Source organism: Rhineura floridana, chromosome 2 (genome assembly GCF_030035675.1).
Source record: "Rhineura floridana isolate rRhiFlo1 chromosome 2, rRhiFlo1.hap2, whole genome shotgun sequence".
In the NCBI taxonomy this organism is placed as follows: Eukaryota; Metazoa; Chordata; class Lepidosauria; order Squamata; family Rhineuridae; genus Rhineura; species Rhineura floridana.
Window position 1 is genome coordinate 188,583,109 of NC_084481.1, and position 15,513 is coordinate 188,598,621.

The window sequence follows — 15,513 nt, forward strand, 5'->3', positions numbered from 1 at the left end:
TCTGGTTCCATTCTGGTTCAAGTGGAGCCCGTCCCTTTTGTACAGGCCTGGCTTGTCCCAAAATGTTCCCCAGTGCCTAACAAATCCAAACCCTTCCACCCGACACCATCGTCTCATCCACGCATTGAGACTGCAAAGCTGGGCCTGTCTGGCTGGTCCTGCGCGTGGAACCGGTAGCATTTCAGAGAAAGCCACCTTGGAGGTCCTGGCTTTCAGCATCCTACCTAGCAACCTAAATTTTGCTTCCAGGACCTCACGGCTGCATTTCCCCATGTCGTTGGTGCCAACGTGCACCACGACCACTGACTCCTCCCCAGCACTGTCTACCAAACTATCTAAATGATGGGCGATATCCGCAACCTTCGCACCAGGCAGGCAAAACACCTTGCGGTCTACACGCCCATCACACACCCCACTGTCTATGTTCCTAATGATCGAATCACCCACTACAAGGATCCCTCCACCCCCTGGAGATATATCCTCGGCATGAGAGGATAGCTGCTCATCCCCCAAGGAATGGGTCCCTTCTAAGGGATCGTTTCCCTCTTCCTCAGCTGGATGCTCTCCTTCCCCGAGACCATCGTTCTCCATGATAGCAGGAAAGCTATCATCGTTGGAGGGACACAGCTATAACATCCCTGAAGGCCTCCTCCACACACCTCTCTGCCTCTCTCAGCTTTTCCAGGTCCGCCACCTTGGCCTCAAGGAAATGAAGTTGTTCCCGGAGAGCCAGGAGCTCATTGCACCGAGAGCACACCCACGACTTCTGTCCAACAGGCAGATAGTCGTACATGCTGCAGGCGGTGCAAAACACTGGGAAGCCCCCGCACCCCTGCTGGCTTCTTACCTGCATAGTTTTGTTTAAGGTTTATTACATCAATGGATTGGAGACTGCGGTTTAGTTGAGGTCAGGGAACAGACGGGCAGAGTGGGGGGGCCTGGCCTCCTCGCCCTGCTGCCGAACTCGCTCTGCTGCTTAACTCGCCTTGACGCTTTGTCAGCTGGGTCCTTGGTGCTTTCTTTAACCTAGGGAAAGAGAGCTTGTGGTTGTGTTTTCCCCTTCTCTCCGACTGGAATTTAGCCTTGTTTACAGTGTCCCCTGAAGCTTTCCTGCTAGGGTGGTGTTGAAAACTAGCTTTCTATAGGCTTCCTTCTCCTAGGATCTGTCTCCTAAGATACAGGTTCTTTCAGGATTTGGCTCCTAGCTGCCCTTATTGCTCTGAGCTGTTTTAATTCAATTAAATAATGAAATAAATGGGAGCTACTTACCCTCTTTTCACTCTGTTGCTTAACTCGCCTTGATGCTTCGTCAGCTGGGGCCTTGATGCTTTGTCAGCTGGGGCTCCCTCTAGCTCGTGGAGCAGGCTCCCTCGCTAGGGTGCTCTGACTTTATATGTGTGGCTGGTTCCTCCCAGCTACTGCTGCCAGCCAATGATGTGTTACTTGAGGCTGATGGCTCAACTATCAGCTGGGGCTTAACTCTTTAGGATTCTCTCAGGCTTCCTTCCTTTGAAGACAGGAAGGCAGGTTTCCTTCCTGAGCGAGGGGTGGGGCTGTTTAAGCTTTTGGCTGCTTTTAATCTCAGCAAGGGGCTGCGCCTTCCAGGCAAGTCTTTTTTGTTTGTTGTTTTCCCACCTAGAACAGCCTGACCTTTCTTTAACCTAGGGAAACAGAGCTTGTGGTTGTGTTTCAGGAAAGCTGAAAAGCTGCCCTTTTTAGCAAGGACTGAGATGACTCTCTCCCTGTATGTATCGGTGGAGTTTCCTTTTCCCCCTTCTCTCCGACTGGAATTTAGCCTTGTTTACAGTGTCCCCTGAAGCTTTCCTGCTTCTTTTATTTCAGCATGCATTTTAGCTGAAAACTGATTTTTATCTTTTACTGTATTAAGTTACTTGTACACCACTTAGATTGTAATTAAATGATATATAAATTGCCTAAATAAATAAATAAATAGGCCCCAGATTTAGCTGTGATTTAGTGGAAAGTCATTACTTTGGAAAGTTACAAGCTTAGTCTAAAGTTTGCAACAAATCACAAGACATACACACAAAAGGTGTGCAACACCTGAATGTTTCTATCATTTTCATGTGTTTAAAATGCTTCCTTATATTGTAGCTCTAGTAGAAGAAATTCATTCTGCACAACGAGACCGTGATGAAGCTATCATGACCAGACTGAAGCTTGCCAATGAAGAGAGAGATGATGCATGTAAACGAATACAACTACTGGAACAATCTTTTGACATGTACGTACATAACCTGATATATTTTAAACTTCTTGTTGCTTGATCAAATGTCCTGGGTAAGAACTCTGTTGGATCTGACTCCTTTTTTCACACTTGACAAATACACATGTGTGCATGCATATTCACTCACTCATGCACACACCCCTTATCTGGTTATCACTTCAGCCTCTATCCCACAGCCACTGCAGATTTTATCTGCCTTGGGGGGAAAGGTCACTTACGACAGCTATAGTCTTATAAAGCCCATTTAGCCTTCATTAGTGCTGTATATCCGTTCCCTAGTGCAAGACTGCTTCCTGTACCTGAGAGAAGGAAGGAAGTACTTCCTGGTTTCTTAGAAACCGTATGACAAGTTTTCCAACCTATAATTAGTGAAATAGCTGGCCAGGGGCCCTCACTTGTGGGCAGGGGCAGGGAGGAATAGACCATGGAGTGGCCCATTGGCTGTCTTAATACTTGGATGATCCTCTTGTTAGGAGAAGATCTGCAGTGATAAACATCAATGAGTGTTGCACTTTTGTTTTGCTACACTGGGAAAAAGGAGTCTTAAACATTGGTTTTATTTGTTGCAGTTTTTTATTATTGATCTGAGGTCACAGTTTTGCTCCTGAGACAGAAAACAAGGTGACTGGCTAAAGATGTAGGGAGAAAAAGATCAGCATTGATTTTTTCCAGGAATAAATCAAGGAAGTGTGACATTTCATACAAGGGTCTAGTGCTTGGACTACAAGGCTGTCGGTCTGAAGTTTCACTATATAGAAAATCAATCAAACCTTTGAAGCCAGTAGACATTTTTCAGCAAGGAAAAAACACCTCTGGTTATAACAGAGTGGTAATCAAAGCATGTATCGTCCCTCCTCCCTGCATCTTCTATGTTGCAAAACCATTTCTTTTATTAATTTTAAAATAAAACCATTTATCTAGATCCTATTCAAGTAAGTCATTCTGAGAAGATTTGCTGACGTCAATGAGCCTTAATTCTTTTTGATTCCATAAAGGAAGCCACAGACCTGAACTTACAAGATCTGAACAGGGTGGTTCATGACAGATGCTCTTGGAGGTCACTGATTCATAGGGTTGCCATAAGTCGTAGTCAACTTGGAGGCACATAACAACAACTCAGAGTATGACTTAGTTGGATCTGTTCATATTTTGTTCTACTGCATTAACAATATAGGGGCCTTTATGCAAAAGATGAGCTATTGAAAGTGGCAGATCACCATCAATATCATGGCAGTTGTTACAGCAGACCTTTAGTGTAGTGGCACCAACCCTTTGGAATTCCCTTCCCTTAAATATTAGACAGGCACCACCTCTGTTAGCTTTTTGAAGCCTACTGAAGACCTTTCTCTTTCAACAAGCCTTTTAAGTAGAGATCTTATTTCAGTCTTGCTCTGTGTTGGAGTTACTTTTTAAGATGTTTTTAAAGCTTTTTTAAAAAAGATGTATTTAAAGACATTTTGTTTTAATATGTTTTTAATGATGTTTTGTTTTAATATGTTTTAAAGTATTTTGTTTTCAATATGTTTTAGAGTATTTTTAGTGCTTTTGTGTGCCGCCCTGGGCTCCTTCCGAGAGGAAGGGAGGGATATAAATTTATTAAATAAATAAATAATAAATAAAATAAAAACAACTTCAAATCAAAACATCACAAAAAATAAGATGGGTCCTAAAACATTATTTTAATTTAATTTTACGAAAAGGTGGATTCTTTATACTGTGTGAAAAGCTGGTTCAATCAAATTAGCACTGGGTGGGGGAGTGAGAGAGAGATGCTGTTTAAGAGTGTTATGACTTAATTCCAGCCTCTTTCTTAAAATAGGGGAGGATCCAGTTAGTGTAATTGTAATAGCTATCTATGTGCAAATTTGCAGAATGGTTTTGACAATGCTGTAAATCTACTAAGAGCATATTTTCTGTAAAAGTGGTGCAGATCCTATGTATGCTCAAGAATTGGCAAATGGAGACACGTAAATGGAGACACAAGCTTTAAAATGAGTTGAAAGAATTTTCAAATGCAGTTCTGTCTCATTTTCTGACCTTTTTTGAGAAGTCAAAAACATAGTAAGCCAATCTCATCCTTCTTTCCACAGATTTAGACTACAATCCTACACAAACTTACTTGGAAGTAAGTGCTGTTAAAGGCAGTGAGATTTACTTCCAAGTAAATATGTTTAGGATTGGAGTGCCGGTGGTTTGTTTCTTTTTAGGGATGCACTAAACAAAATTAAAATATATAAATTTCTGTTGAAAGTTGTAGATCTAGACAATAAGAGCATCTGTGCCCCTGCCGCTGGGGAACTTTCTTCATCTAAGCACATATGAACAATTGATCCTTGTAGTCATATATAGCAGTAAACATTAATAACTTAACATTCTGAAGTCAGTACTGAAGATAGGGAGCATTATTGAAAGATGGAATCGAGCAGGTGGCACTTTAATATGTTCAGTGTCATGGTTGACTCTAAAGACTAGTAGAATGAAATTACTTGAGGTTCTAAAGATTTAAAAAGCGAACTCATTTTGCTGCGCTAAGGAAATGCTACTGATCAGGCTTTCTGTGTCCCTTTTTTCTAGGCTAGAAAATATTAACCCTGAAGAAAATGACATGGTAAGCCATTCTCTGAGGAGATTTCTTGATGTCAGTCTTATATCTTAGAGGCTTAAGTTCAATTGAGTGGGTTTCAGGAACTAAGATGTGGGGAAAAGAAGAATTGACACACTAATAATGTACATCTTTGCTGCAGTATGAAAATTCAATAACTTCACTCAGTCAATTTACAATTCACATGTGCCTATTAATTAAAACCCTATATTAAATAAAATATATTAAAACTTCATGTCTGACTAACATATAATGCTGTTGGTAGACATTACAGGAATTACTGAACAGAATAAACAATGCAGACACCGGGATGGCGATATGGAGGAGTGGAGCTATAATTGTCGATCGAATATACAGGACCCAGGAACGGAAAAAGAAAATAACAGCTGAAGAAATGAATGCAGTGATAGAGGAACGAGATGCTGCATTGGCTCAAGTAAGTCCACATTATTTTTAAAAATGATTTGTTGGCAGATATCCACCCACCCCTTTCTGTTCACTGCTGGGGTAAAGGAATTGCTTTCCTGTTTAAGATTTTAGCTTTGTAAAGAAAAGTTCCTTGTGCATAAAGCCATCCTAGGAAATTGTCATTGTCACAATGTAGTGAAATAAGAATAATATATAAAGTGGCTGTTCCAAACTTCCAAGCCACTGTTCAAAATAATAATGCATGATATCATTAGGGAAAGAGGATGACAAAATCTAGGTGAAATAGAAACCTCAAACACCAGAGGCTAAGATTAAAATCCAAAGTGAGAAATTATAATGGATGAAATTAAATGTAACATAGAGAAATGCAAAGTGATACACACTACAATGGAGGGCATTAGAAAAACCACACATGTGTGTTTGAAAACTAATGTATACTATAAATACAAAATGTGAAGGAGATAGGTAGGTTCAAGGGCTGTTGTGAGAGACTTCGGGTTTCTAGATCACAGTCTAAATGTGAATCAACAGTGTAAAAGTATTTGTCATCCCCTTCCCAAAAATGAATTGCTTTCCTGAAGAAGGGGGCCTACTGCCTGTGGTTCCCTTCATTCCAGGTGATGTGGAAAAGAGAGAAAGACTTCCCACTCATCATGGATGCACAGTGCAGATTCCACATTCATTTTATGAAACATAGAGGTGTATAGGTTTGTTGCAATATGCTTTTGGGCAGCAGTGCTGAGGTACTGCAAGGAGAGTAGCCTTTCCGGAAGTTGAAAGGCTTTCATTTATGGAAGAGCTGGTGGTGATCCAACAGAGGCTCACAGAAGTGGGAAGGGAAACGTTTTTCATTGTTTCCACCTACTACTACCTATGCAACTTTCCATTCTATTTCAGAGGGTTCTCCAACCCTCCAGGATCAGATGGGGGGCATGGGGCTGCAGAAAAAGAGAGAATCGACAAAGATGGACTCCCTGTCCTTCAGTTGAAGTCTGCTCACAGAATCTCCGGATCCAATCCCCTGTTTGCAGGATTTTCTCAGTATTTTTTTTTGGGGGGGAGGTTCCAAGAATTGCACCTAGGGGGAATAAATAGTGAGGTTAGGCCTGTGGTGAGCGGCGGCTGACATTGTCCGAGCACTCCTGAAGTGCATCACATTGCAATCTGATTAGAGGGAAAGGTGGTGATTGGGCCATTGTAGCTTGCACTGGTAAGTTGCTGTGGGAAGGAGGATGCATGGAGTAGTAGGGCTGGGAACACTGGAACAGAACAGTGGTGCATGAGAATCACAAAGAGAATAATGCCCATGATTCCTAAAGCCCAGAGGAGAGGGATCGCAGCCCGGAAGAAGTATGACACAAAAGAGCTCAGAGTACCTTTCCTCCTAAATAAAGCATTTCCAAACCCTCGTAGAGTGGTGCCCAAGTGCCCACCAGTACCTCCTGTGGCGCCTGCAAAAGATCTCAGTAAATATCCCCTTAAAATTCCACAATGCACAAAAGCCCATTTTGCTCTTCCTGCTCAGTTCCTTTTTGCACTGGCTCAGGCTCTCCTTCATTGAATACATCCCATTAAATATGCCCACATTTCATTGGATGCCAGGATTCAATGCCCACCCTCGCTTCCATTCTGAGCAGAGGAGAAGTGCACAATATTTATGTCTGTGAGTATCACAGCAGTGGATGGTGTAGGTGCCTTTTTCCCGTTGGGACAGCTGCTGGGGGATCATGCCTACACCATTTTGTGGCCCTGTCTCTTTTTCTGCTCTTTTAGATGTGGCAACTATTTTGTGTTAGGTCACAGCCCACTGAATACATTTTGTGTTATGTCATACCCCCAAGGCAGCCATTTTGTGAAGTGATCCCATGCCGCTTTCTCAAAATTCCAAGTGTGCCCAATAGCCCAGAAAACTTGGCAACCCCCATGAGCTAATGGGGTCCACACTGGCCTCTTTTAAAGTCCTGGGCTTTTTAATAAAAATATAATTCATAGCCAAACGGCTCCAGTTTAACATAAAAACAGATTTTGTTGGTATTGCATTACAAGAACATTGAATGGTAATGGTATCCAGCTAAAAAGAACTGCTGATACAAGGATTTCCATGTTCACAGTGCAATTTCTCCTTTCCCCGCACCCTCTATGCAGGTTTGAGGAGAAACCCAAAACAGATTTAGCGGGCATGTGGGGAGGGGAGAGGAAGAAGTTCTGTTGGGCAAGTAGAAATCCTTGCATGAACGGATCTATGTAGTTGGATCTTGCCCATAGACTAGTCTACAACACAAACACTGAAATGGAAATGGACTGCCTTCAAGTCGATCCTGACTTACGGCTATCCTATGGATAGGGCTTTCATGGTAAGCGGTATTCAGAGGGGCTTTACCGTTACCTCCCTCTGAGGCTAGTCCTCCCCAGCTAGCTAGGGCCTGCTCACCTTGCCACAACTTCACAAGCCAGCTCTTTCCCTGTCCGCAACTGCCAGCTGGGGGGCAACTGTGCTCCTTGGGACTCTGCAGCTTGCCCACGGCTGTACAGGTAGCAGGGCACATAACCCCTGAGCCACTCACTGTGGGGGTGATCTTTAGCTGGCCCTTGACACCCAGGAGACACAAGCAGGGATTTGAACTCACAGACTCTGGACTCCCAGCCAGGCTCTCCTCCCCACTGTGCTATACCAGCTGTGTAACACAAACACTACTGGGGTACATTAGGCCCCTCAGTTTTAATTTACATTCTTCACTGAGCTATCAAGAAGCCCAAGAGGAGAAAACAGAAGTGTTGCATAAGTGGAATAGTGGGTTCATAACAAAAGAGAAAACAAATAGGAAACAAACAAAAATGCCTAGGTGAAATACCGGGCTCATTGTAAAGAAAAGAAGGGAGCCAATAGGGTTTATTCCTCCAAAAAGAACATAATAAATAAAAAAGGAATTCTGCAACTTTGAGCCATGAGTGTATTAACTCCTATGTCAAGACAAAAGCCAGTCTGCTGCAGGTAATTTACAGTAAAATTTACTCCTCAGGTATAATGGACCCCTGTTGTTGTAGTTATGTGCCATCAAGTCGATTACGACTTATGGCGACCCTATGAATCAGTGACCTCCAACAGCATCTGTCGTAAACCACTCTGTTCAGAACTTGTAAGTTCAGGTCTGTGCCTTCCTTTATGGAATCAGTACAACTCTTGTTTGGCCTTCCTCTTTTTCTACTCCCTTCTGTTTTCTCCAGCATTATTGTCTTTTCTAGTGAATCATGTCTTCTCATGATGTGTCCAAAGTATGATAACTTCAGTTTCATCATTTCAGCTTCTAGTGATAGTTCTGGTTTACCTTGATCTAACACCCAATTATTTGTCTTTTTTGTAGTCCATGGTATGTGAAAAGCTCTCCTCCAACACTACATTTCAAATGAGCTGATTTTTCTCTTATCCACTTTTTTCACTGTCCAACTTTCACATCCATACATTGAGGTCAGGAATACCATGGTCTGAATGATTCTGACTTTAGTCTTCAGTGATACATCTATTTTCTAGTTCTCTCATAGCTACCCTCCCCAGTCCTACTCTTCTGATTTCTTGACTATCGTCTCCATTTTGGTTAATGACTGTGCCAAGGTATTGATAATCTTTGACAAGTTCAATGCCCTCATTGTCAACTTTAAAGTTACATAAATCTTCTGTTGTCATTACTTTAGTCTTCTTGACGTTCAGCTGTAGTCCTGCTTTTGTGCTTTCCTCTTTAACTTTCATCAACATTCGTGTCAAATCATTACTGGTTTCTGTTAGTAGTATGGTATCATCTGCATATCTTAAATTATTGATATTTCTCCCTCCAATTTTCACACCTCCTTCATCTTGGTCCAATCCTGCTTTCTGTATGATATGTTCTGCATATAGATTAAACAAATAGGGTGATAAAATACACTCCTATCTCACACCCTTTCCGAGTGGGAACCAATCAGTTTCTTCATATTCTGTCCTTACAGTAGCCTCTTGTCCAGAGTATAGGTTGCGCATCAGGACAATCAGATGTTGTAGTACCCCCATTTCTTTTAAATCATTCCATAGTTTTTCATGGTCTACACAATCAAAAGCTTTGCTGTAATCTCTAAAGCACAGGGTGATTTTCTTCTGAAATTCCTTCATCCGTTTCCATTATCCAACGCTTGTTTGCAATATGATCCCTGGTGCCTCTCCTCTTTCTAAATCCAACTTGGACATCTGGCATTTCTCGCTCCATATATGGTAAGAGCCTTTGTTGTAGAATCTTGAGCATTACTTTACTTGCATGGGATATTAAGGCAATAGTTGGATAATTACTGCATTCCCTAGGATCCCATTTCTTTGGAATTGGGATGTATATTGAACACTTCTGTGGGCCATTGTTTAGTTTTCTATATTTATTGACAAATCACCTCACATTCTAAAATTTTCTGGTTCTTCATCATACAGTTCCTCCATATTATCCTTACATCTCTTTTGTTGAGTTCTTCAGTGTATTGCTTCCATCTTCCTTTTATTTCATCTTGGTCAGTCATTGTGTTCCCCTGTTGATTATTAAACATCCCTACTCTTGGGTTGAATTTCCCTTTAATTTAATTTCTCTAATCTTTTGAAATAGGGGTCTTGTTCTACCTTTTTTATTGTCCTCTTCTATTTCTATACAATAACTGTATAACTGTATTGTTGCATTTAGGGTTCTAACTGTATTGCTGTCTCCTTTTGCTTTTGCTTTCCTTCTCTCTTCAACCATTTTAAGAGTTTCTTCAGTCATCCATTGAGGTCTTTTTCTCTTTTTAACTAGAGGTATTGTCTTTCTGCATTCTTCCCTGATAATGTCTCTGACTTCAATCCATAGTTCTTCTGGTTCTCTATCAACTAAGTTTAAAGCCTCGAATCTGTTCCTTATTTGATCTTTATATTCTTCTGGGTTGTTATTTAACTTGTATTTGGGCATTATGATTGCTTTGTTGTTGTTCTTTAGCATCTGATGTTCGATATTACCAGTTCATGATCTGTACCACAGTCTGCTCCTGGTCTTGTTTTTGCAGAGAGTATGGAACTTCTCCATCTTCTGCTTCCAATTATATAATCAATTTGATTTCTAGATTGACCATTTGGTGATGACCATGTATACAGTCATCTTTTCAATTGCTCAAAAAATGTGTTGGCAAGAAACCAATTATTGGCTTCACAGAATTCAATAAGTCTTTCTCCTGCTTCATTTCTATCTCCTAAGCCCCATTTCCCCACAATTCCTAGTTCTTCTCTGTTCCCTACTTTTGCATTCCAGTCCCCCATGATTATCAGCACATCTTGTTTTGGTGTGTGATCAATTTCTTCCTGAACTTCTGTGTAAAATCTCTCCAATTCCTCTTCTCCATTTGCCGTTGGAGCATAGACTTGGATGATGGTTATGTTAATAGGTTTCCCGTTTAATCTCATCGATATAACTCGCTCAGACCTTGCGTTATAGTTTCTATTTGCTTTTGCTACATCACTTCTTACTATTAAAGCAACGCCATTTCTTTTTAATTTCTCATTTCCTGCATAAAATATTTTGTATTTGCCTGAGTGAAAATGTCCCATTCCTGTCCATTTTAATTCACACATGCCAAGTATTGTAATGTTGATACGTTCCATTTCTTGTTTGACAATTTTTAACTGTCCCTGGTTCATGCTTCTCACATTCCATGTTCCTATAAATTCCATCAGTTAATTAGAGATTATACAAAGTACTTCCCCCCCCATCTTGAATGACTGTCATTGACTTGCAACAGATGACTTCAAGTTCCAGTATACTAAGAGGAAATAATTTCATTCTATTATCTCAAGAAGTTTGAGCTCACTGACTCAGGGTATCTAAATAGTTAACATATTTCAACTGCAGATACAAAACTGAAATGTGGAACATTACAATTGCTAGGGAAGCCTGAACATGGAACACTTTATTTATTTCCTTTAAAACTAAGAACATATCTCAAGCTAGTAACCAGGACCGCCCCTGGAGACAGAATCCACTGGATTCCTGAATGCCCAAGAGGAATTCCCAGTAAATAGAGGAGGTGACCCTGTCGAAGCTCTGGTTACTCTGTGGAGCAATGAGGTGCTTCAGGCTCTTGACACGATTGTTCCTGATTTATTATTTTTTATTTATTTAAAATATTTCTATCTCGCCCTTCTACCCTATAATAGAGCACTCAGGGCGGCTTACAAAAATAAAATCAAACACATACATAATAAAATTGTAAACAATAAAATCACAAAAACATTAAAATAAATTAAAATACATAAAATACAATATATATAAAAGACCACAATTGACCTACGCACGTGCTTCAGGAACCACACGTCGGCAATCTTGACAAAAGAAGTAGAGCAACCAGTTGCAAAGCATTTTAACATCGAGGGTCACAGCCTGTTGGACTTTTCCATTACAGTGATAGAGATGCCAGCAGATCCAGCAGCACTGACCAAAAGGGAGAACTTTTGGATTTACTCTCTGGACACATTGGCACCACATGGCCTGAACCTGGAGGACAGTACCACCACTACTTAGCTTCTGCAAATGAAGCCCCTCTGAGCATTCCATCCTCAAAGCTCTATAACTGCCACCTTGGTAACAGCAGCTGATGAAGGCGGAAGCTGAAACGTTTTGTTAATATAATAAAAACCTCTGTTTGGTTAATCACAATTACGTTTTTATATATATTTTAGGTGATTAACGGAATCCTTATAGGGATCCAGAGCAAGCTTGAGTGGAGTTCTGTTTGTTGCTTTCAAAATATATATATGTATATATGGCAATGAAACAGGGCAATGAAACAGGCTGGATGATGGCTAGAGTGCAAGTGGCAAAAGCCGTGCTGTGAGGCTGATTGGGCACGAGTAAAACATCATAACCATGCCTACTATGTGTGGGTGAGGGTAGCAAAGAAGGGCCACTTCTCTGCCACCATTGTATCTTCAAGTAGCCATCCAGTGGAGCTTTTCTCTATTGTCAGACGTCTGTTGTCATCAACTCCAGGAATTGGAGTTTTAAACCCTTTGGAGGCCAACTGTGAATTGTTGTTGCTCATTTCCGCAGCAATCTTGGTGCCCTGTCCATATCTACTGTAAGCCCCAGATGTCCAGTGCAACATCTGCTGCAACTTCTTGGGATCAGTTTCAGTTAATGCAGCCTGATGACATCGACAAGGTACTTGCGATGATGCGGCCAGCAGTGTGTCCTCTTGACCCTTGCCCTTCTTGGCTTATTAAAGCTTGCTGAGGGGGGTTGATTGAGTGGATCCAGGGTGTCGTCAACACATTGTTGTGGGAGGGAGGAATTCCAGCCACCCTGAAAGAGGCAGTGATCTAACCACTCCTGAAAAAGTCCACCCTGGATCCATTGGTTTGTGACAATTACTTCCTGGTCACAAATACAGTAGGGCCCCACTTATATGGTGGGTTTCATTCTGGACCCCCGCTGTAAAGTGGAAATCGCCGTAAAGTGGAACCCATAGACTATAATGGGGCCTTCGTGCAAAAATGATGCAAAAATGTCGCAAAACATCGCAAAAGAGCAAAAATCGGCTTTAAAATAGAAAATGAAAGCCGCCGCATTAGTGGAACATCGGGAAGTGAAGCACCGGTAAGCGGGGCCCTACTGTACCCCCTTTTTAGGGAAGGTGATCAAAATGGCTGTGGCGCAGTAACTGCAAGTACTCTTGGATGAAACAGATTATCTTGACCCATTCCAATCTGGGTTCTGGCCTGGTTATGGGACTGAATCAGCCTTGGTCAGCCTGATGGATGACCTTTGTCAGGAGAAGGACAGGGGAATGTGACCCTGTTATTCTTACTTGATCTCTTGGCAGCTTTTGATACTATTGGCTATGGTATCCTTCTGAACCGACTTGGTGAGACAGATATGGGTATGTTTTACAGTGGTTCAGATCCTACCTCCATGGTCGTTTTCAGAGAATAGCATTGGGTGATTGTCTTTTGGGCCCCTGACAGTTGTGCTATGAGGTGATGCAGGGTACCATCTTGTCCCTGATGCTGTTTAACATCTCTATGAAGCCCTTGGGACAAGGTGTCAGTGGTACGCCAACAATACCCAGCTCCATTTCTCTGTAACATCTGAATAGGGATAGGCCATGCAAGCCCTGGACTGGTGCCTGGACTTGGTGGTGCTGGATGAGGGCCAAAAAACTGTTTCTGAATCCTAGCAAGACGAAATTACTGTGGGTTGGTTTTTCCTGAGTTTGAGTAATTGGTCAGTTTGGGGTCGTACTCCCTCAGAAAGAGCAGGTTCTTAGTCTGGGGGTACTGATGAATCCATCTTTGTCGTCAGAGGCCTTGGTAGCTAGGAGTGCTTTTACCAGCTTTAGCTGGTAAGACAGCTGTGACTGCTTCTGGACCAGGATAGCCTGACCACTGTCGTCCATGCACTGGTAACCTCCAGGATGGATTACTGTAATGTACTCTGGTGCAAAATGCAGCTGCGAGACTGCTCACTGGGGCAGGGTATCACCAACATGTCACCCCACTGCTGAAAGAATTGCACTGGCTGCCCATTAGCTAACAGGCTAAATATAAGGTTTTGGTTTTTATGTACAAAGCCCTATGCAGCTTGGGACCAGGAAACCTGAAAGATCATCTTACTCCATATATACCCAGTCAATCACTGCACTCTGCAGGTGAGGGCCTCCTGCAGATACCATCTTTACTGTAGTGGCACCTATCCTTTGGAATTCCCTTCCCTTAAATATTAGATAGATGCCAAGTCTGTTATCTTTTCGGTGCCTACTGAAAACCTTCCTCTTTCAATAAGATTTTTGTCAAAATTGGGAAAGATTCAGTCTCACTAGCTTGTATAGAGTTGCCAGGATGACAGATTCATTCATGGAGGAACCCTATGATGAAGAACCAGAAATTTTAGAATGTGAAGTAAAAGCTGCTCTTAAAATACTTGGAAGAAACAAATCACCAGGAATAGATGGCATACCAACAGAGCTGCTACAAGCTACTAAGATTGAATCTGTCCAAATTTTGACAAAAATCTGTCAAGAAATATGGACAACTAAACAATGCCGCACAGACTGGAGGTGTTCCATATACATCCCAATTCCAAAGAAAGGGGATCCCAGGGAATGCAGTAATTATCCAAGTATTGCCTTAATATCCCATGCAAGTAAAGTAAAGCTCAGATTCTACAACAAAGGTTCTTACCATATATGGAGCAAGAAATGCCAGAAATCCAAGCTGAATTTAGAAAGGGCAGAGGCACCAGGTGGCCCCCGAATTGTGGAATAGTCTCCCTGAGGAGGTACGCCTGGCGCCGACACTATTATCCTTTCGGCGCCAGGTTAAAACCTTTCTCTTCTCTGAGGCATTTTAATCTAAGTTAATTTGAGTAAATGTTGTAATTTTATTTTAGATGGTGTACTTTTATATACTTGTTGTATTAGATCCTGTAATTTTATTATTGTATATGTTTTTATGTTCACCGCCCAGAGAGCTGTTTGCTAGTCGGGCGGTATATAAGCTTAATAAAATAAATAAATAAAAATAAATCATATCGCAAACATATGTTGAATAATGGAACGGACCAAGTAATTTCAGAAGAAAATCACCCTGTGCTTTAGAGATTACAGGAAAGCCTTTGACTATGTAGATCATGAAAAACTATGGAATGATTTAAAAGAAATGGTCCCACAGCATCTGATTGTCCTGATGCGCAACCTATACTTTGGACAAGAGGCTACTGTAAGGACAGAATATGAAGAAACCGACTGGTTCCCAATCGGAAACGGTGTGAGACGGGTGTATTTTATCACCCTATTCATTTAATCTGTATGCAGAACATATCATACGGAAAGCAGGATTGGACCAAGATGAAGGAGGTGTGAAAATTGGAGGGAGAAATATCAATAATTTAAGATATGCAGATGATACCATACTACTAACAGAAACCAGTAATGATTTGAAACGAATTGTCATGGCCCTGTCAGAGGACTCATCAGACGAGGATGACTCGGGAGTAACAGCAGCAGACCCAGAAGCAGCAGACCCAGAAGGAGAAATGGAGGAAACTCCTGAGAACCCAGTTCCTTCTCCCCCTCAGCTGCAGAGCACCCCAGACACAGCTGAAGCCCTTCAGCCAGACGCAGACAGTGAACAGGATACTCCCCCCTCACCTGCAGAACGTAGACAGCAGAAGGTCAGGCAGAAGAGGGGCAGGCCTGTCCACTT

At 41.8% G+C, this 15,513-nt stretch overlaps 1 protein-coding gene across 1 annotated transcript in view; it reads left to right on the top strand.

The window, feature by feature from the left end:
* The window catches only part of MIPOL1 (mirror-image polydactyly 1), a 295,370-nt gene that overhangs the window by 118,016 nt on the left and 161,841 nt on the right, over nt 1-15,513 (top strand). Inside the window, exons 8-10 of the mRNA XM_061611676.1 lie at nt 2,116-2,245; nt 4,823-4,856; nt 5,116-5,286. Coding sequence (XP_061467660.1) covers nt 2,116-2,245; nt 4,823-4,856; nt 5,116-5,286 — 335 coding nt within the window. The remainder of the gene's footprint in view (nt 1-2,115; nt 2,246-4,822; nt 4,857-5,115; nt 5,287-15,513) is intronic.